This window comes from Lampris incognitus, chromosome 16, assembly GCF_029633865.1.
Source record: "Lampris incognitus isolate fLamInc1 chromosome 16, fLamInc1.hap2, whole genome shotgun sequence".
Lineage (NCBI taxonomy): Eukaryota > Metazoa > Chordata > Actinopteri > Lampriformes > Lampridae > Lampris > Lampris incognitus.
In genome coordinates this window covers 40,885,676-40,908,254 of record NC_079226.1, presented here as the reverse complement: position 1 = coordinate 40,908,254, position 22,579 = coordinate 40,885,676, and the positions used below count along the sequence as shown (strand labels likewise).

At 45.7% G+C, this 22,579-nt stretch overlaps 1 protein-coding gene across 1 annotated transcript in view; it reads left to right on the top strand.

Annotated features, from left to right (window-relative positions):
* Window positions 1–22,579, top strand: part of LOC130125944 (NACHT, LRR and PYD domains-containing protein 12-like) — a 52,942-nt gene that overhangs the window by 13,850 nt on the left and 16,513 nt on the right. The window contains exons 6-7 of the mRNA XM_056295308.1: window positions 58–104; window positions 9,600–9,842. Coding sequence (XP_056151283.1) covers window positions 58–104; window positions 9,600–9,842 — 290 coding nt within the window. The remainder of the gene's footprint in view (window positions 1–57; window positions 105–9,599; window positions 9,843–22,579) is intronic.

Below are 22,579 nucleotides of genomic sequence, written 5' to 3'. Positions count from 1 at the left end.
GGAGGTGTATTAGATGGAGGAGGTGCTGGTGTAACTGTGTCTCTCCTCCACCCCCAGGCTGGACCATGCTGGAGGGTGCTGGTTGGAGCCAGGTCTGAGGAAGTGTAAGTTGTGTTTAGTTTCTTCATGAGAACAAAGCAGATCACATTCAGCTGTTTAGATGGAGAGTGGGTCCACACAACAGTGTGGGACATCCATTCATTCACACCCTGCTGGGGAGGAAGATGAAGGTTGACATGATGGGTCTTCATCACACTGCTGAGAGATTAACAGTCATTAGGTCTCATTATCAAGGAACTTCAACACTAATGTGTGTGTGGTTCTACATGAAAAGTGGATTTATCACCGTTTTCACACATCTGACAGAAATGTATGAAGACCTGAGACCACACCTAAGATGTGTGGAGCCTCCACAGCGCCACCTTTATGCAGGAACCTTCACTTTTATTCATGAAATAGTCTTATTTGAACAGACTCTGTCCTCTAATATGGACATATGAAGAAAGATGAACAAAAGACTTGAGAAAACATGTTAGCTAACAATACTGAAGTGAGATAAAATGTTTAGAATGATTAACAGACGACTGGAAACACTTCCTGTGATTGTTTCCTGTGTAATATTCATTTAATTAGTGAAAAAGAAGATTTAAAGGGACACAATACTGTAAAGTCCCCGTGTTAAATGGGCCCACCTTGTGTTGTAGAGGATTTGACAAGAGCGTCTTTTCAGGGACAGGACGCATTTTTGATTTTTTTCCTCCTGGGAATGACGAGAGACTTTTGAGTTGATTCTGATTCCCCAGAGCCCCGCTGTTAAAGTCTATTAAGACTCTATTGAGACTCTATTAAGACTAATATTACTATTCTGTTAGGGCTAATATTAATTCATTCATCCATCATCAGCCACTTCTCCGGGGTCGGGCCGCGGTGGTGGCAGCTAGCTAAGTAGGGCACTCCAGACGTCCCTTTACCCGGCAACGCCCTCCAGCTCCTTCTGGGAGATCCCAAGGTGTTCCCAGGCCAAATTGGACAAGTAGTCCCTGCGGCGAGTTCGGAGTCTACCCCAGGGTCTCCTCCCAGTTGGCCGTGCCCGGTAAACCTCCAAAAGAAGGCGCCCAGGAGGCATCCCAATCAGATGCCCGAACCACCTCAGCTGGCTCCTTTTGACGCGAAGGAGCAGTGGCTCTACTCCAAGCTACCTCCGGATATCCGAGCTCTTCAGGCTGAGCCCAGACACCCTACGGACGAAACTTATTTCAGCCGCTTGTATCCGCGATCTCACCCTTTCAGTCATTACCCAAAGCTCATGGCCATAGGTGAGGGTTGGAACGAAGACTGACTGGTAAATTGAGAACTTTGACTTCCGGCTCAGCTCCTTCTTCACCACAACGGTCCGGTACAACGTCTGCATTACTGCTGATGCTGCACCAATCCACCTGTCAATCTCCCGCTCCATCCTACCCTCATTCGTGGACAAGACCCCGAGACACTTGAACTCCTTCACTTGAGGCAACAACTCATCCCCAACCTGAAGGGAGCAATTCACCATTTTCCGGTAGTGATCCATGACCTCAGACTTGGAGGTGCTGACTCTCATCCCGGCCATTTCACTCTCAGCTGCAAACCGCCACAGTGCACGCTGGAGGTTGCATTCTGATGAAGCCAACAAAATCACATCATCTGCTAAGAGCAGAGATGCATTTCTGAGGTTCCCAAAACGGACACACTGCTCACATTGGCTGCACCTTGAGATCCTGTCCATGAATATCACAAACAGAATCGGGGCAAATCTCATACACACCTGGCACCTTGCCACTGAGGAGCTTTTTAACTACCTCAGAGGCCTCTGCTGGCCGCCTCGGTCTTGTCGGCGTCGTCGGCCTCTGGGTCATCCATCTGCCCATCTGCCAAAGCTGCTCTGCCCCTTGGTCCTGCGTCCTGGTCCCCCTCCGGAACAGTTGCATCCATCGGTCCAGCCCTCGGGCCATCACCTGAGATCCCGGGCCCCATTCATCCTCTCCCTGACCACTGGGTCCCGAGGCCCTCCCAGACCCTCTTATGTCCATCCTTCTTGGTGTTCTTGGTTGTTTTTTTGGGACGTCTGGAATCCGTCCCTTGGGGGTGTCCTGTCATGAATGTGTGGTCTGGGTCGTCGGGACTCGCCCGTCCCCATCCTCTGATTGGGGTTTCGGCACACCTGTGCCCAGTCTCCCTCCCCTTTCTCCAATTGGCCATACGGTACCTGCGTCCAGTCTCCCTGATTGGCCCCGCTAGGTATATATTACCCCTGGTTTCCTGGGTTCCCTATCAGATCGTTTCACGCACTCACGAAGACTCCTGGTCACCGGAAGTGCCACATCCTGTTGTGAGCTCTCCCCTTTGTCTGTACCTGCTATTTGTAAGTGTTTGTGTAATTAAAGAGCCAAAGAGGAACGTTTATTATATGCCGGGTTTAGGCAGGGACGAGGCTGTCGGACAGGCGGTGGGCTTAGCAGGGGCATGGCTCTCGTACCGGCGGTGGGCTTGGCACGGTCATGGTACTCGTACAGGCGTGGTGCAGGTAATGGCAGGGAGGTCAAAAGGCAGTGGGCTTGGCAGGTCCGTGGTACTCATACAGGCAATGGCAGGGAGGTCAAAAGGCGGTGGACTTGGCAGTCTCGTGGTTCTCGTACAGGCGGTGATCTTGTAAGGGTCATGGTACTCGTACAGGCGTGGTCCAGACAATGGCAGGGAGGTCAAAACACTTGAAGTGGTGCGACGATCTGGCATCGTCTGGAGAGCAGAGCGTCTTCTTATCCTGGCCGAGACGGGTTGATCGGCCTGATTGAAGATGCAGGTCAGGTGTGAGATTCAGGTGAGATCGATGAACCAGATGAGCTAGGTAAGGCAGTGGAAGAGGCCTAATGAGGGAGGGGCTGATGAGGCAGGGACGTGACAAGACCCCCCCCCCCACACTAGGAACAGGCAGGGTTCGTAGGAGATCAGAGGCGGGTAGGTGAGAAGACTTGCTTCGAGCGCACACCGTGCAGGCCTGGACGTAGTCGTGGGTGTCTGAAGAGAAGGTGGGCCACCAGAACCGGCGCTTAAACAGGGTACGGTTGTTTCCAGGGTGACAGGCGAACTGAGAGGTGTAAGCCCACTGGAGAACCTGGGTACGGACCTGGTCAGGCACAAAGAGACGGTTAGAAGGACCGTTACCTGGGTTGGGCTGAGTCCTCTGGGCGTCCCTCACCAATCCAACCTCTCAAGGTGAGCGTGCCCACCTTGCATGCAGAAGGGAGCATTGGCGCTGGTTCAGCTGTGTCCTGTTCCGGTGGGGCGGACTGAGCTTGCAGGCAGTGGGACGGCCGCAGGGCAACCATACTTCGGAGGTGGCGGCGGCTGGCCGCGGGGGAGACAGACCTCGGACGTGGCGTGGCAGCCGCGGGGGATACAGACCTCGGACGCGGCGCAGCAGCCGCACAGGATACAGACCTCAGCGGCAGCGGGATGGTCGCGGGGGAGACAGACCTCGGACGCGGCGTGGCAGCAGCGGCGGATACAGACCTCGGACGCGGTGTGACAGCCGCGGGGGATACAGACCTCGGACGCGGCGCAGCAGCCGCGCAGGATACAGACCTCAGCGGCAGCGGGATGGTCGCGGGGGATACAGACCTAGGGGGCGGCGCGGCAGCCGCGGGGGATACAGACCTCGAAGGCGGTGTGGCAGCCGCGGGGGATTCAGATCTCGGAGGTGGTGTGGCGGCTGCGGGAAAAACGAATGGGGCCAGGGATTCCAGGCAGGCGGCATGACGGCTGGGACCAATCGGGAGCTGACCAGGATGCAGGGCCTCTCCGGTGGATGGGCAGAAGGACAACGCCGACAGCACCGCTGTGGCGAGAGGGCCGCTGGGGTTGGGGATGCTAGGTTCCCACCTGGGCTGTACAGGGGCATGACTAGGTTCTGGGGCTTGGACTGGGGCCTGGGCCGGGTTTTGCTGTAGTAGCGGGTTTAGTTGAGCCATGAAACTGCATGAATTGCTGGGTTAGGCCCTGTAGGCCTTGGTTTGTTAGGGCCGCTCGAGTGGTGAGGGTTCCCACGCTGGCAGAGAGGGCTTGCATATAGAGGAGGCAGCATCCTGCAGGGTGGTGTCATGTCTCCTGATCAGGGTTCCTTGGCCGGCTATGGCAGCACATAATGCCTCAACGTCTGCTGGGTCCATGTTGGCCAGATCGTTCTGTCAGGGATAACAGGTGTAGGCCCCAAAATCAGAACGAGACACAGGATGGGGGGGGGGGGGGGCGAAGAGGCACGTTTATTGTCTGCCGGGTTTAGGCAGGGACAAGGCTCTCGTACAGGCGGTGGGCATGGCAGGGTCGTGGTTCCCGCACTGGCGGTGGTCTTGGCAGGGTCGTGGTAAGTGTACAGGTGTGGTCCAGGCAATGGCAGGGAGGTCAAAACACTTGTAGTGGTAGGACGATCTGGCATCATCATGGAGATGCAGGTCAGGTGTGAGCTCTGGAGAGCTCCAGGTGAGGTCGATGAACCAGATGAGCTAGGTAAGGCAGTGGGAGCGGCCTGACGAGGGAGGGGCTGACCAGGCAGGGATGTGACAAATAAATCCATCCATCCATCCATCCATTATCCGATCCACTTATCCTGCTCTCAGTGTCGCGGGACTCTGGAGCCTATCCCAGCAGCTATTGGGTTGCAGGCGGGGAAACATCCTGGACAGGCCGCCAGGTCATCACAAGGCTGTTGGTGCTGTTTTTTTAATTACTTTTGCAAATATTGAGGTTAGAGTAAGTCCGATATTGTCCTTTTAGGAACTCAAGTACACTTGAGACAATCTGGTCTCTGAAGACAACAAGAGAAGATGTTCTGCACCACTTCCAGTCACAACCAGTACATTGTACTGACTGTACACAATGTTTTTATGACCAGTCTGGGTATTTGTCAGAGAAGATATTTTAATCTACACTCTCGCTAAACACAACCCAGCCACTGAGGATGCACAAGCCAGTGCATCCTTAGTGCCGGTCCCAAGCCCGGACAAATGGGGAGGGTTGCGTCAGGAAGGGCATCCGGCGTAAAATCTTTGCCAAATCAAATATGCGGATCATAAATAAGACTTACATACCGGATCGGTCGAGGCCCGGGTTACCAACGACCGCCACCGGTACTATTAACCAGCAGGGTGTCGGTGGAAACTATGCTACTGTTGGGCGAAGGAGAAGGAGAGGAGGAAAGCATGTCCAGAGGCAGCTAGAGAGGAGGAAGGGTAGGCATGTGGAGGTGAGAGTTGGAACTTTGAATGTTGGCACTATGACTGGTAAAGGGAGAGAGCTGGCTGACATGATGGAAAGAAGAAAGGTAGGCATACTGTGTGTGCAAGAGACCAGGTGGAAGGGGAGTAAGGCCAGGAGTATCGGAGGTGGGTTCAAACTCTTCTACCATGGTGTGAATGGGAGGAGAAATGGGGTAGGGGTAATTCTGAAGGAAGAGTATGTCAAGGGCGTGCTGGAGGTGAAGAGAGTGTCAGACAGAGTGATGAGTATGAAGCTGGAAATTGAAGGTTTATTGCTGAATGTTATCAGCGCATATGCCCCGCAAGTTGGGTGTGAGATGGATGAAAAAGAAGAATTCTGGAATGAGTTGGACGACATGGTGGAGAGGGTACCCAAGGAGGAGAGAGTGGTGATTGGAGCGGACTTCAATGGACATGTTGGTGAAGGGAACAGAGGTGATGAGGAGGTGATGGGAAAGTATGGAGTCAAGAAGAGAAATGTGGAAGGACAGATGGTGGTCGATTTTGCGAAAAGGATGGAAATGGCTGTGGTGAATACATATTTCAAGAAGAGGGAGGAACACAGGGTGACGTACAAGAGTGGAGGAAAGTGCACACAGGTGGACTATATCTTATGTAGAAGGCACCATCTAAAAGGGATTGGAGACTGCAAGGTGGTGACAGGGGAGAGCGTAGCCAGGCAGCATCGGATGGTGGTCTGTAGGATGACTTTGGAGACCAAGAAGAGGAAGCGAGTGAAGACACAGCCGAAGATTAAATGGTGGAAGTTGAAGAAGGAAGACTGTTGTGTGGAGTTCAGGCAGGAGTTAAGACAGGCACTGGGTGGTAGTGAAGAGTTGCCAGATGGCTGGAAAACCACTGCAGAAATAGTGAGGGGGACAGCTAGGAAGGTACTTGGTATGTCATCAGGACAGAGGAAGGAAGACAAGGAGACTTGGTGGTGGAATGAGGAAGTACAGCAAATTATACAGAGGAAAAGGTTGGCAAAGAAGAAGTGGGATAGTCAGAGAGATGAAGAAAGTAGACAGGAGTACAAGGAGATGCAGCGTAAAGCAAAGAGAGAGGTGGCAAAGGCAAAGGAAAAGGCGTATGGTGAATTGTATGACAGGTTAGACACTAAGGAAGGAGAAAAGGACTTGTACCGATTGGCTAGACAGAGGGACCAAGCTGCAAAGGATGTGCAGCAAGTTAGGGCGATCAAGGATAGAGATGGAAATGTGCTGACAAGCGAGGAGAGTGTGCTAAGAAGGTGGAAGGAATACTTTGAGGGGCTGATGAATGAAGAAAATGAGAGAGAGAGAAGGTTGGATGATGTAGGGATAGTGAATCAGGAAGTTCAGTGGATTAGCAAGGAGGAAGTGAGGGCAGCTATGAAGAGGATGAAGAATGGAAAGGCAGTTGGTCCTGATGACATACCTGTGGAGGCATGGAGATGTTTAGGAGAGATGGCAGTGGAGTTTCTAACTAGATTGTTTAACACAATCCTGGAAAGTGAGAGGATGCCTGAGGAGTGGAGAAGAAGCATACTGGTACCGATTTTCAAGAACAAGGGCGATGTGCAGAACTGTAACAACTACAGAGGTATAAAGTTGATCAGCCACAGCATGAAGATTTGGGAAAGAGTAATAGAAGCTAGGTTAAGAGGAGAGGTGACGATCAGCGAGCAGCAGTATGGTTTCATGCCACGAAAGAGCACCACAGATGCGATGTTTGCTTTGAGAATGTTGATTGAGAAGTATAGAGAAGGCCAGAAAGAGTTGCATTGTGTCTTTGTAGATTTAGAGAAAGCTTATGACAGAGTGCCGAGAGAGGAGGTGTGGTATTGTATGAGGAAGTCAGGAGTTGCAGAGAAGTATGTAGGAGTGGTGCAGGATACGTATGAGGGAAGTGTGACAATGGTGAGGTGTGCGGTTGGAATGACAGATGGGTTCAAGGTGGAGGTGGGATTACATCAAGGATCGGCTCTTAGCCCTTTCTTGTTTGCAATGGTGATGGACAGGTTGACGGACAAGATCAGGCAGGAGTCTCCATGGACGATGATGTTCGCGGATGACATTGTGATCCGTAGCGAGAGTAGGGTGCAGGTCGAGGAGAGCCTGGAGAGGTGGAGGTATGCACTGGAGAGAAGAGGAATGAAAGTCAGTAGGAGCAAGACGGAATACCTATGCGTGAATGAGAGGGAGGACAGTGGAATGGTCAGGATGCAAGGAGTAGAGGTGACAAAGGCATTTGAGTTTAAATACTTGGGGTCAACTGTCCAAAGTAACGGGGAGTGCAGTAGAGAGGTAAAAAAGAGAGTGCAGGCAGGTTGGAGTGGGTGGAGAAGTGTGTCAGGAGTGATTTGCGACAGAAGGGTATCAGCAAGAGTTAAAGGGAAAGTTTACAAGATGGTTGTGAGACCAGCTATGTTATATGGTTTGGAGACAGTGGCACTGACAAAAAGACAGGAGGCGGAGCTGGAGGTGGCAGAGGTGAAGATGCTAAGATTTTCACTGGGAGTAACGAAGAAGGACAGGATTAGGAACGATTATATTAGAGGGACCGCTCAGGTTGGACGGTTTGGAGACAAAGCAAGAGAGGCAAGATTGAGATGGCTTGGACATGTGTGGAGGAGAGATGCTGAGTATATTGGGAGAAGGATGCTGAATATGGAGCTGCCAGGGAAGAGGAGAAGAGGAAGGCCAAAGAGGAGGTTTATGGATGTGGTGAGGGAAGACATGCAGGTGGCTGATGTGACAGAGGAAGACGCAGAAGACAGGAAGAAATGGAAACGGATGATCTGCTGTGGCGACCCCTAACGGGAGCAGCCGAAAGTAGTAGAGTAGTAGACTCTCGCTAAACACATTATTTATTATGATTCATATTATTTATTATGATTCACATTATTTATTATAGTTCATATAATTTATTATGATTCATATTATTTATTATAATTCATATTATTTATTATGATTCACATTATTTTAATTCACTATTTATTATGATTCACGTTATTTATTATAATTCACATTATTTACTATAATTCATATGTATTACGATTCACATTATAATTCATGTTATTTATTATAATTCACATTATTATGATTTACATTATTATAATTCACTATTTATTATAATTCACATAATTTATTATGATTCATATTATTTATTATAATTCACATTATTATGATTCATATTTATTATAATTCACATTATTAATTATGATTCATATTATTTATTATAATTCTCATTATTTATTATGATTCACATTATTTATTATAATTCACATTATAATTCATATTATTTATTATAATTCACATTATTATGATTCACATTATTTTTTATAATTCACATTATTATAATTCATGTTATTTATTATAATTCACATTACTTATTATAATTCACATTATTTATTATGATTCACATTATTTAGTATTATGGCGGCACGGTGGTGCAGTGGTTAGCACGGTTGCCTCACAGCAAGAAGGTCCTGGGTTCAAGCCCCGCGGTAGTCCAACCTTGGGGGTGGTCCCGGGTCGTCCTGTGTGGAGTTTGCATGTTGTCTGTGTGGGTTTCCTCCAGGGGCTCCGGTTTCCTCCCACAGTCCTAAGACATGTAGGTCAGGTGACTTGGCCGTACTAAGCTGTCCCTAGGAGTGTGTGTGTGTGTGTGTGTGTGTGTGTGTGTGTGTGTGTGTGTGTGTGTGTGTGTGTGTGTCTGTCTCTCAGCCCTGTGATGGCCTGGCGGCCTGTCCAGGGTGTCTCCCTGCCTGCTGCCCATTGGCTGCTGGGATAGTCTCCAGAGTCCCGCGAACCTGAGAGCAGGATAAGCGGTCAAGATAATGGATGGATGATTTATTATATTTCACATTATTTATTATATTTCACATTATTTGTTATGATTATTATTTATTCTGATTATTATGATTATTATTTATTCTGATTATTATTATGTTTATTATTTATTATGAGTGACATTATTTATTATGATGCGTGTACACACAGAAACACTCAGCAGGAATACAATAACAAAGAGTGCTTTGATTATTTGTGTAAACAGTTAAAATAATGTGTTAATGTCAAACTGTTCAGTTAAAATAGACATGTCCAGTTGTCTTATAGAGCTCTTATCACGTGACGTAGAAGCTGCGTTTTAAACAAGATGCACGTGCAGAACATGTGGCAAAACAAATACAGTACACGAGGACACCTACACATTCATGAACATATTGATAGATGAGCTCCAACCTGTGACTAAATCAACACAAACCAAACAGAAGAGGAATATTAGATCAACACCCGTTGCTGTATTGTGTCTTGTTGTCTCCATCAGATGCCTGTGAACTCACACTGGACCCAAACACAGCACACAGACGCCTCCTTCTGTGTGAGGACAACAGAAAGGTGACATGGGTGAAGGAGGAGCAGTCGTATCCTGATCATCCAGACAGATTTGACTTCTGGACACAGGTTCTAAGTAGAGAGAGTCTGACTGACCGCTGTTACATGGAGGTACAGTGGGAAGGACTTGTTCATATAGGAGTGACTTACAGAGGAATCACAAGGAGAGGAAGAGGTAAAGACTGTCATCTTGGATATAATGAAAAGTCCTGGAGTCTGTACTGTACTAGTGATAGATACACTGCCTGTCATAATAATAGAGACACAAAGATAAGTATCTCCCCCTCCTCCTCTGACAGAGTAGGAGTGTATCTGGACTGGTCTGCTGGAACTCTGTCCTTCTACAGAGTCTCTTCTGACACCCTGACACACCTCCACACCTTCACCTCCACATTCACTGACCCTCTCCATGTTGGGTTTAGGGTGTGGTCACGTCGCTCCTCAGTGTGTGTGTGTTAGATGGAGGAGGTAGAGACGCCTCCTGTGTCCTGGAGGAACACTCACACTCCTGCCCACACACACCTGCTGACATGATAGATCACTCTGTGTACACACACACACACACACACACAGGTGTAGTTGGGTCCGAGGTGTTTGTGTTATGTACCCAAACTAACACACACATCCAAACTAACACACATATCCAAACTAACACACATACCCAAACTAACACACATATCCAAACTAACACACATACCCAAACTAACACACATATCCAAACTAACACACACACATCCAAACTAACACACATATCCACACTTCTACACACATCCAAACTAACACACATATCCAAACTAACACACACACATCCAAACTAACACACACATCCAAACTACCACACATACCCAAACTAACACACATATCCAAACTAACACACATACCCAAACTAACACGCATACCCAAACTAACACACATATTCAAACTAACACACATATCCAAACTAACACACATATCCAAACTAACACACATATCCAAACTAACACGCATACCCAAACTAACACACATATCCAAACTAACACACATATCCACACTAACACACATATCCAAACTAACACACATATCCAAACTACCACACATACCCAAACTAACACACATATCCAAACTAACACACATATCCAAACTAACACACATATCCACACTAACACACATACCCAAACCAACACACACATCCAAACTAACACACATACCCAAACTAACACACTGTCCTTTGCAATACACACTAAAAATGCATAGATTCAACTTCCAGTAGCAAAGTAAGCAGGAATTGCCAAAGGGTTGAGCTTTGAATATTTTGAGGGATTAAATCATGCTTTACGTTATGATCTTTTAAGATTTTTGATACCTTCTCCACACAATTTCTTTATTAATTTTACGGTGAATCATGTTCTTTTTTTATCACTTTAGTTTTTATTGATGTTTTTAGGTCAATCATCCGTATTCAGAAGTAAACATTGAATTATCTACATTTACTTGCACACAAGCCCAACAGGGCAACTCAAAACAAACAAACAAAAAAACACACAAAAAAATGAACTACATGAGCTTCCTGTGTTTCATCTAACTTTCCAGTCTTAAGTGTTGTCATGAATTATGTTGTCGCGTGTTTGCTCCTTAAACCATGTCCATTTCTTCCACTGGTCTTCCATCCGAGGTACTGTAAGTCTCAATCGATGAGTCAGTTTCTCCATTGTATGAATGTCCTCCACTATTTCCATCCATTGTCCTTGTGTGGGGGCGTCCACCTGGCACCATTTTCTTGTGATTGCCTTCTTAGCCGCAATCAGCAGTATCTTAACCAAACATCTATCACTTGGCCCTATATCGTCGTTTTTAAAATTACAGAAACAGAGGGTCATATAGCTCTTCGGGAAGTCATATCCAAGTACCTTTTGTATTGCATCATGAACCATCTCCCAAAACATCGCTATCTTATTACATTTCCAAAATATATGCGAGTGGTCTACATCCTCTGTTCCACATTTCCTCCAGCATGACAGTTTGGTGCTGGAGTATCTATTTTTGATTTTTGGTGTAATAAAAAAACGTATCAGATTTTTCCAGGAGAATTCCCTCCATATCCCCGAACTAGTGGAGGATTGATGAACTTTCCACATATTCTGCCAGTCCTCCTCTGTAATTTCTGTGTCAAATTCTAATTCCCATTTTTCTTTTATATACTATGTAGTTGAGTGTTTATTAGTTGTGAGAGCTTGAGATAGTACAGATATAGTCCTAGATTTTCTCCCTTTATATGCGTTAATTATAATTTGAATCACACTGTTCACCTCCATGGAGGGTCCTCTCCTGATACGTTTGTTGTAATAATCCCTTAATTGTAAATATCTAAAGAAGTCATGATTCTCCAAATCAAACTTGACTTTCATACCCTGAAAACTCTCCATCTCCCCTTTTTCCTCTAGAGTGCACCATGCTGTGATTCCCCAGTTAACCCACAATTTGAAAACTGTATCATGCCTCGCTGGAGTAAAGTCTCTATCATATGCTACCCATCTCAATAACTGTATCTCATCTTGTAATTTGTTGATTTTAATCAATTTAAACCATAACCCCAGTGTAAATAATGTGACTGAATCCATGTGGGTTTTTGTTTTCTTGTATACTTCTTTATCTCCTAAAATATTCTGAATAGGGTACCCACCATATTCCCTTTCCATGACTTTCCACTTTGCCATGTAATCTTGCCTACGCCAGTCAACAGCATATCTCAGCTGGGCAGCTTTGAAATATTCTTTTAGATTTGGTAAACCCATACCTCCCTTTTCCTTTGAGAGTTGGAGAGTTTCATACCTTACTCTGGGCTTCTTCCCTCCCCAAATAAATTTAGATATTGTCCTATCCCACCTATCAAATTGAGCTTGAGTCACCTCTAAAGGCAACAATTGGAATAGGTAAAGAAGCCTTGGTAGAATATTAATTCTAACTGTCTCAATTCTTGAGCTGAAGTCAAGTGGCAGAGTGGACCATCTATCAGTATCCTTTTGCATCACATCGTTGATCTTGCCGTAATTTGCTTTATGTAATTTAGACAATTCCTTGGTAATGTAAATTCCCAAATATTTGATTTTGTTTAGATTCCAATTAAAGTCAAATTTTCCCTTGAATTCTGTGGTTGGAGTATAATTGAGAACTAGCACCTGTGTTTTTGAGATGTTAATTTTATATCCAGATAAATGACCATATAGTTCTAGTAGCTTCATTAGTTGAGGGAGTGATGTATGTGGTTGCTCAAGATAGGCTATGACATCATCAGCAAATAGCCCCACCTTGTGGACAGTGCCATTCACTGTCACTCCATTAATTCCTTCATTTTGGCGAATGGCCTCCGCTAAAGGCTCAATGAATAACGCAAACAGTGTGGGAGACAAACAGCATCCTTGTCTTGTCGACCTCTGCAAAATGAACTTGTTCGTTAAACTCCCGTTTATTTTAATCCGAGCATTAGGTTGTTGATATAATGTTTTAATGCACTGTATTGACTTATTGCTGAACCCTAGTCGTTCCAATACTGCATACAAAAAATTCCAAGACACCCGATCGAATGCTTTTTCTGCATCTAAACTTACTAATAGTGTAGCTTGTTTTCTCTTACTCGCTTGATCAACAATATGCAATGTCCTTCTGGTATTATCATGCGTTTGTCTTCCTCTCATGAATCCTGTTTGATCTTCATCTATCAAATCACCTATGAATGAGTTTAACCGTTTGGAGATAATTGTCGTATATATTTTATAATCTACATTTAATAATGAAATAGGTCTGTAGTTCCCACAATATTCTTTATCCTTTCCCGGTTTTGGAATGGCTGTGATTATTGCCTCTGACCATGATGGTGGTATCTTATTATTGTGAAGTGTCCAATTGAAGGATCTCAGAAGTAACGGTGCAAGCTCTTCCCTAAACACTTTGTACCATTCTGCAGGGTATCCATCGCTGCCCGAGCTTCTATTGTTTTTCAAAGAATTTATTGCATCTATCACCTCTTCCATCTTGATGTCAGCTGGTAATTTGTCATTTTGGAGCCGTCCAATTGAGGGTAAATCTAATGAATTCAAAAAGGTATTAATTTCCGCTTCGGGTGCAGGTGTGGGTTGTGAATATAGCTCTTTATAATATCCCAAAAATATGTCCTCTGTGCTTTCTGGTATATTCGTTAACTCATTTGAATGGGGGTCTCTGATCTTATGTATATGGCCAACTGCTTGCTGTTTGCGAATACGTTTTGCCAACAGTTTAGTTGCGCGCGGGCCTGTTTCATAATATCTTTGTTTGAGAAACAAGCTTTTTTTCTCAACTTCATCTAACAGCTCTTTAGTAATGTCTGACTTAGCCGATTTGATTTGCTCCAACACCACGGGGTTTCCCGCAGTCTGGTATTCCCTCTCCATTTCTCTTAACCTGTCCGTATTCTTTCTGGATATAATTGATCTTGCCTTTTTGATCAATGCTGAATGCGCTATTAACTTTCCCCTGATGACCGCCTTCATGGCATCCCAAAATATTGTTGAGTCTACTTCCCCGTTGCTGTTTTCTTCTAGACATGTCCGAATATCCGTCTTTAACATAATCTTACTCTGCTCACTATTCAGTAGACCCACATTAAACCTCCAAACCGTATTTCGCTTTCTACAATTCAAATTCATTTCTAAATATACTGGATTGTGATCTGAGATATCCGCCCCTCCAATCCCACACTCCTTTACTCTGTAAATATCGTCTTTGCTCATAAGGAAATAGTCCATCCTTGAATGAACTTTATGTACAGCTGAGTAATGTGTATAGTCTTTTTCCTGAGGGTGTAATTGTCTCCACACATCATCCATCCCCATCTCTTCCAGTGATATATTTACAAACCGAGTGACCTGTGATTGAGTCCTTTTGAGACTGGTCGTATCCATTTTGTGATTCAAAACGACATTCAAATCTCCCCCACAAATTAAGACCCCCTCTGACTCGTTTGCTATCTCATCAAACAAAGATTTAAAAAAACTTTTATCACTTTCAGGAGGGGCGTATATATTTACCAGTGTCACTGGTTTGTTCTCTAACCTCCCCTTCACTATAATATATCTCCCCTCCTTGTCTCCCATCTCCCTATCATAATCGAATTGGGTTTTGTTTGATATTAAAATTGCAACACCTCTCCTGCGCCCTTCCTTGTAGGAGCTATAATATGAATGTCTGTACCCATATTTCTTAAGTTTCCCATGCTCTATCTGTGTTAAATGGGTCTCTTGGAGGAATATGATTTGTACATCCTCCTTTTTTAGCTTAATCATAACCTTTTCCCTCTTCTTTACCATATTTAGACCATTAACATTCAGCGACATTATTTTAGTAGTGTGAACCATCTAGACATCTTGATACTCTTTTTCCATATATTCCCACAGAGCTCCAGACAAAAAAACTACAAATATAAAACACATTAATCAACAACAAAAATAACTTCCAACTAAAGGGGCCTAACCACCCCGAGTCCCCGTTGGTAGGTGAAGGGGAAATCCTTTTCAGAAAGGGCCCCACTCTAGACTTGACATTTTGCCCATCACATGGGATAGGCCTTACAGCCTTGTCTAGGCATGTCCAACGTTCGGCAACCATATAGCCTACCTCTCTCCGTGGCATGTGATGAAAAAGCCTTTTGTAATGGAGCTCAACTCAGTCAGAACGATACCAATCCTACTTTCTCCGATAGGCCCGGAGCTTCTCTTTCGCTCGCTGTGCAGCTTCACGTCCTCCTTTCGCGCCTTGGACTCGTTGCCACCCTGCTCGCGTCCCAGTCGCCTCCACCTGCTCTGTGGCCGTGGTTGCCGTGTCATCGTCTGGTATCTCGATGTCGCAGCCTCTCGTCTTCATGTCCATCGCAGCTTCCCTGGCATTGTCGTATGTCTTCGTTCCGTTGTTCCAGTGGATCCTTATTTTGGCGAGGGGTGTCTGGAAACGAATTCCTTTACCCTTGAGCACTTTCTTAATGCCCAAATATGATTTTCTTTTCCGGACCACTTCAGCTGCGTCATCTTGATCAAAGTAAATACGTTTGTCCCCTATCTCTATCTTATTCTTTTTCCATGCTTTCTTGAGAATCATTTCTTTTATATCAAACTGTTGAAAGTTCACCACTATTGACCTGGGGGGAGCTGTCGGAGGGGGTTTTTGAGCGAGGGCTCTGTGAGCTCTTTGTATCTGGAGATTGGTCCCTTCTTCTAAGTCAAGTTGAGTATTCAAGAGTTGTTCCACGTACCGGGTAATGGAGCCTCCCTCCGTCTCCTCTGGCACACCAAAGATTCGAATATTGTTCCTCCTTGACCTCCCTTCCAGGTCCATTATTTTTTCTTGCATCTGGCGCGTTTGGGTCGACATGTCCATCAGCAGTTCTGTCGAGTCCGCCTGCCATTCCTCTAGCTCGGCTATGCGCTTCTGGGCTTCACTCATGTGCGCTTTCTGCGCCTGTATTTCGCCGTTGCTCTCTGCAAACTTCTGTGTGTCATTTCTTCTCGGAAGCAAGCAATCTCTTCCTTCACTTCCCTTTTCACCTCATCTTTGAGTCTGGCAAAGTCACCTCGTAGCTCTTGTTTGAATTCTTGTATCTCTTTAGCGATAGCTGCTAATCCGGCACGCAATGCCTCAGCTGTGTCCGCCGCCATTGTAGCTTCTTCAACCTCGTTGTAGCCGGGTGGTAAATCTGTTAAATATGTTAAATGATTTTCCACTTAAATTTAGTATAGTTTAACTGTTAATATATGTAATTGTTACACTGTCAAGCCATGTAAAATGTCATTTGATGTATTTAAATTGTGAGGCAGATTGTGAGTGTATTTTTATAGTTTTGGTTGTCATTGCATGTTTTGACCAGTAAGTGGCAGTGGCGGACTTTTATTGTAACTCCGTGCAAGTTATCCAAGTGCATCTTGGGTATTCTTTCTTTTTTTTCTTGTGTGGAGCGCCTGAAGATTGCGGTGTGATGGTGCTCTGACTCCGTAGTAAGTAAGGGTAAATATCTTGTGAAATATACCTGTAACATTATTCCAAACAATATTGTATGTCGGTAATTTGACAAGATGGTTTGATTTAGACGCTACTGGAGTTGATGTTCGGTGATTTTGGGCGCGAGCCGTCGACCGCTGTTCGCCATTGCAGGCATGACAAGGTAATGTTGGCGTGAATAAAGCCACACCATGCCATTGTATTTGGGATGTAAAGGTTTTATATGCATTTTAATTCTGTTTAAAGGTAACTGACAGAGTGAGAAGTTGCGCGATCTTCAGGAAGTTCCACATGTCTTTGTTAAACCCTGTTTAACGTACATAGTCCACTGCCGTATTTTGCACCGTATTTTGTATTTATTATTTCCCTTTTTTAAAAATCTTTTCTGTTAAACTTGCCACATCTGTGAACATTTATGAGCTGTTTGCTCGAAAGACACAGGAATGTATGCACTCAGTAAAACGATCTGCATTCGAAAGTTCAAACAATAAAATTAAAGCTACAAGAACCCCGGAAGTAATTGTGTCCTGTGTGGTATCTAATTCCACGGGCTACATAATTTTGGTACCAGGAGTGGGGTGTAGCTAAAACATTTTTTTTAAATTGGCAACAGAGTGGCTTATTTTTACTTAAAAAAATAAATAAAAAAAATACGGCAGTGGTGAAGATTGCTGGTGACGTCCGTTGGTGTTGAGTCTGAAGCCATCCTGCTGTGGAGGTGGTGACCAGCGAGAGACGACGTGAGGGGCTCTACGAGGTTCTGGTGCTTCCTGTGTCACACGACTCAGCCGTACCAGCGCAGAGGACTCCAGCGCTAACTTCAGCTACAAAGACCAAGATTCAGCAAGGCTCCAAGTTAAAGACTGTCCTTGTAGTATCCTTGAACCAGGTTTTGAACTAAATATCCTCATTTATACTGGACTGAGTAAAGATTAATATATCATTATGTCTAGTGATTCTGGTGATGAAAGGAGTTCACGTCATGATAATGGCCACACCTCAGGTGGCATAATGGGTATAGGTGAAGGTGCTACAAAAGAAATGCAGACCACCATGCAAGAGCTTGCCAGACTGCGAGATGAGCTCACCAGGTTAAATGGTGAAGCAAGGGCTCAGAGAGCAAGTGATAACAGTGCACCCACACGTTCATACATCTACGTTCCAAGAGAACGCCAGATCCAAGCATTTAGTGGGGAGTGTGGTACAGACAGGAGATCTGTCGAAGAGTTTATTGAAGAGGTTGAAAGGGTTTTAAGATACAGAGAGCAAACAACAGGAGAACAATGTGACTATATACTATCTCTATTGCGTGGCCCTGCATTGGAAGAGGTGCGACTATGCATGAGGGGTCAGTCAGTGGGGCCCAGTGATTTATACTCTTACCTGAGCAATGCATTTGGGGAAAAGCGCAGTTCCACACAGCTTTTGCAGACCTTTTACAACCGTAACCAAACTGATGGAGAAGACCTCCGTGACTACTCCCATGCACTATCCCAGATTTTGAGCTCTGTAGTGAAACAGTCCACAGATGTAATACCCAATGAGAAAACTGCTCAGAGACCGGTTTATTGAGGGTTTAAGAGAAGCAGCACTCAGGTGTGAACTCAGGAAAATGGTTAGGGACAAACCAGAGAGCAGTCTTCTAGATGTGAGGAACGAGGCCCTCCTGTGGGAGATGGAGGACAGCAGGTCTCATTGTCCCAGGGTCATAAAGAGCAACCAAGTTACATCAGAGGTTCTGGAAACCCAGTGCTCTATTATTAAAACAAACAATGACCAAGGTATTGCATTAAATGATGTTTGGAGAGCAGTAGCCCATCAAGAAAAACAGCTAGCAGAGTTAGGCAAAACACTCGCTGATCTAGCCTTTGCTGTAGGTGAACTGAGTAAGCGCAGCACTCAACAGACATTCCTAGAGCCCAAGCCACGACCTAGACCCCAGCCAAAGTTCACACCAGATGGTCAGCCTATCTGTTTCAAGTGTAGAGGCATAGGTCACATTGCAAGAAAATGCTCACAGGCCAGAGGGGGTCAAGGGGACGCAACACCTAGTTCTTATGTAGTGCAGGAAAACTCGCACCCTCAGTTGTCATGAGCCACACAACTCGAGGGGAGGAAGCTGGCTCACCAAAAGAGAATCCAGACAGAAGCAGGATCTTAGAGCGTGCAGTCGGAGAATGTAAAACTGTTGAGGTGAAACTACGAGGTGTTACAGTGTCCTGCTTACTTGACACTGGTAGCCAGGTCAGTACAATTTCTGAGAGTTTTTTCAGGGAACACCTGTCAGTGAAAGGTGAAGACATTCATCCGGCATTTGAGTGGTTAAAGATCACTGCAGCTAATGGATTAGACATACCCTATATGGGCTATGTGGAGCTTGATGTAGAAGCCATGGGTCTGACTATCCCAGAGCGAGGTTTTCTGATAGTTAAAGATTCTGAACACTCTTCCTCTGTTCCAGGTCTAATAGGGATGAACATTGTCAAAAAATGCAGAGAGCTAGTACACACTGAGTTTGACACCACACTGCAGGAGAGGTTTGACTCAAACTGGAGAGAGGCTTTTAATCATCTTCATGCAGTACATGCAACGGACAGACTCTCTTTCGCCAGGGTAGCTGGTAAGGATGTAGTCATTATACCTGCTTCATCTGCTGCTACAGTTATGGCCAGGGGACTCAGGACCGTGAGTGAGGATGGTTCTTTTTTGTTGCTGGAGTCTGTGGGTGTCCCCGTTCCTGGAGGTTTGGTTGTTGTGCCTACTTTGGTTTCATCGGGCAATCACATTTTTCCAGTCCGAGTCATGAACATGTCTGATGAAGATATCTGGCTAGGGCCACGGACTAGGCTAGGGGTTTTGAATCAGGTAGACTGTGTGAAAAGTGATGAGCTTTGTGAGGTACAGTTCCAGAGAATCTCAGCAGACACTGAACAAGTGAGTATCAATGAACACCCCGAAACACCGACAGATGTGCAGGAAATTCTCGGCAAGCTCAATTTTTGTGGTAGCCCAGAACAGCAAGCACAGCTGACTTTGTTACTGGAGAAGTACTCTTTTGTGTTTGCAACAGAAGATGAAGATCTAGGCCACACTGACAAAGTACAACATGAGATCCATCTGACAGATGGCATACCTGTAACACAGCCATACAGACGAATCCCACCCACACAGTACAGTGAAGTCAGGGAACATATTGGCAAGCTGCTTAAAAAAGGGGTCATTCAAGAAAGCTCTAGTGCTTATGCTTCGCCCATAGTACTAGTGAGAAAGGCAGATGGTAGTCTGAGGCTATGTGTCGATTACAGGAAACTCAACTCAAAGACAAGACGTGATGCATTCCCGCTCCCGAGAATTGATGAGAGTTTTGATGCGCTGAGAGGGGCAAAGTTCTTTTCGACCATAGATCTGGCGAGCGGATACCACCAGGTAGCTATGCATGAGAGAGATCGGACTAAGACTGCATTTACTACACCGTTTGGTCTGTATGAGTACGTGAGAATGCCTTTTGGTGTTTGTAACGGTCCAGCTATATTTCAGAGACTTATGCAAGTTACTATGAATGATCTCATTTTTCAGATACTCCTGGTCTACCTAGATGACATCTTGGTTTTTTCAGAGACATTTGAGCAGCATTTGGAGAGACTTGAGACTGTGTTTAAGAGACTGGCAGAGACGGGCCTTAAGGTGAAGTTGCAGAAGTGTGCTTTTCTAAAGTTTTTGGGTCATCAGGTGTCAGCAGAAGGTATAGGAACTGACCCCTCCAAGGTCTCTGCTGTTAAGAACTGGAAGGTCCCAACCACTGCCAAAGAGCTGCAGTCGTTCTTGGGTTTCTGTAGTTACTACAGGAGATTCATTCGAGGCTTCTCAGAGATTGCCGGGCCACTGCATGACCTAGTCAACAAATGTTCAGGTGTGAAAAAAACAGGGAAAGTAGGTCACCAGTTTTGTAATATGTGGACACCAGAGTGTGACTCTTCCTTTGAGCAGTTAAAGGAAAAACTTACCTCTGCTCCCATTTTGGGTTTTGCCGATTTCACACAACCATTTGTAGTTGAGACAGATGCTAGTCAGCATGGATTAGGCGCTGTATTGTGTCAGCAGCAAGGTGACACCAGACGTGTCCTAGCATATGCTAGCCGCAGACTACGCCAGGCTGAGAAGAATGACCGAAATTATAGTAGCATGAAGTTGGAGTTGCTTGCCTTAAAATGGGCAGTTGCTGAAAAATTCAGGGGTTACTTGCTTGGTTCAAAGTTTGTTGTCCTGACTGATAACAATCCCCTCTGCCACCTCAAGACAGCCAAGTTAGGTGCTATAGAGCAGAGGTGGGTAGCGCAACTGTCTGTTTTTGATTTCGAGGTTAAGTACCGTCCTGGTTGCAGTAATGCCGCCGCAGATGCTCTCTCTAGGCAGGAGTTTGCAGGGGAGCCTGAAACAGACCCTGACTCGGATTTTGACGACTGTATCACTGTGTGTAACCTGATTGAGCGAGGAACAGTTCTGGATCCTGGTCTTGTCTCTAGAGGCCTGGAGTGTTACAAAGTGAGACAGATCCGTGCTGGGGAGTCGAGGTCTGGTGAGACAGGTACTAAACAGGGCAACACCCCCACACTGCCAGGTTATACCAGAGAGGAGCTGGTAGGTTTTCAGGCCGGTGACCCCACCCTAAAAGAGTTTAGGGCATTTTGGGATCGGGGGAGGAGGCCATGTCCCAGAGAGAGAGCAGCCCTGTCTAGTCAAGTGAAAAGATTCTTGAAACAATGGAGATGCATACAACAACGAGAAGGGTTGTTGTACAGGGTTATCACAGACCCACGTCATGGAGAAGTGTGGCAGTTACTCGTGCCTAGTTGTTTGAGGGACCAAGTTCTAGAAAATGTACATAACAACATGGGACATCAGGGCATAGAGCGCACTGTAAACTTGCTAAGAGGGAGGTGTTTTTGGGTAGGGCTATGCGAGGATGTTGAAAGCTGGGTTAAAAACTGCGAGCGGTGCATTTTGACCAAGATGCCTCAGCCAAAAATCCATGCTCCAGTTCAGGCATTCCTGGCCTCCCGACCTCTAGAAGTGGTGGCTGTTGATTTTACAGTGTTGGAGGCAGCTTCAGATGGCCGTGAAAATGTCCTTGTTGTGACCGATGTGTTTACAAAGTTCACACAAGCGTATGCTACCAAAGACCAGAAGGCTGACACTACAGCTAAAGTTTTGCTCAGGGAGTGGTTCATGAAATATGGGGTCCCAGAGAGACTGCACTCAGACCAAGGTCGATATTTCGAGAGTGAAATTATAGCAGAGCTGTGCAAACTCTATGGGGTTAAAAAGACACGGACAACTCCCTACAGGCCACAGGGAAACGGTCAGTGTGAAAGATACAATCGCACACTCCATGACTTGTTAAGGACACTCCCATCAGAGAAAAAAAAAGCGTTGGCCAGAGCATCTGTCTGAAGTAGTATATGTCTATAATGTCACTCCTCATTCCACCACAGGGTACTCGCCTTATTATTTGCTTTTCGGGGTACAGCCACATCTCCCAGTAGATGCTTTATTAGGGCGTGAGTGTGTGTCAGACAGGAAACAGGATTGGTTGTCTGTTCATCAGGAGAGACTCCGACAGGCACATGAGCGAGCCAGAGAGTACTCAGAGCAGAAGGCAGCTGAGAGGATCTCACTGCAAAATGAGAAGGTGTATTGTCCTCCTGTGGACATTGGTCAGTTGGTTTTCCTACGTCACAGACCCCCAGGTAGACATAAGATTCAGGACACATGGACCTCAACAGTCTACAAGGTAGTTGACATCCAGGGTACCACACACACTGTTGAACCTTTTGAGGGAGGTCCCATTAAAAGAGTTCATAGGTCAGAGTTGCGACCTTGTGCGAAACCAGTTCCCAAACCAGAACTAGA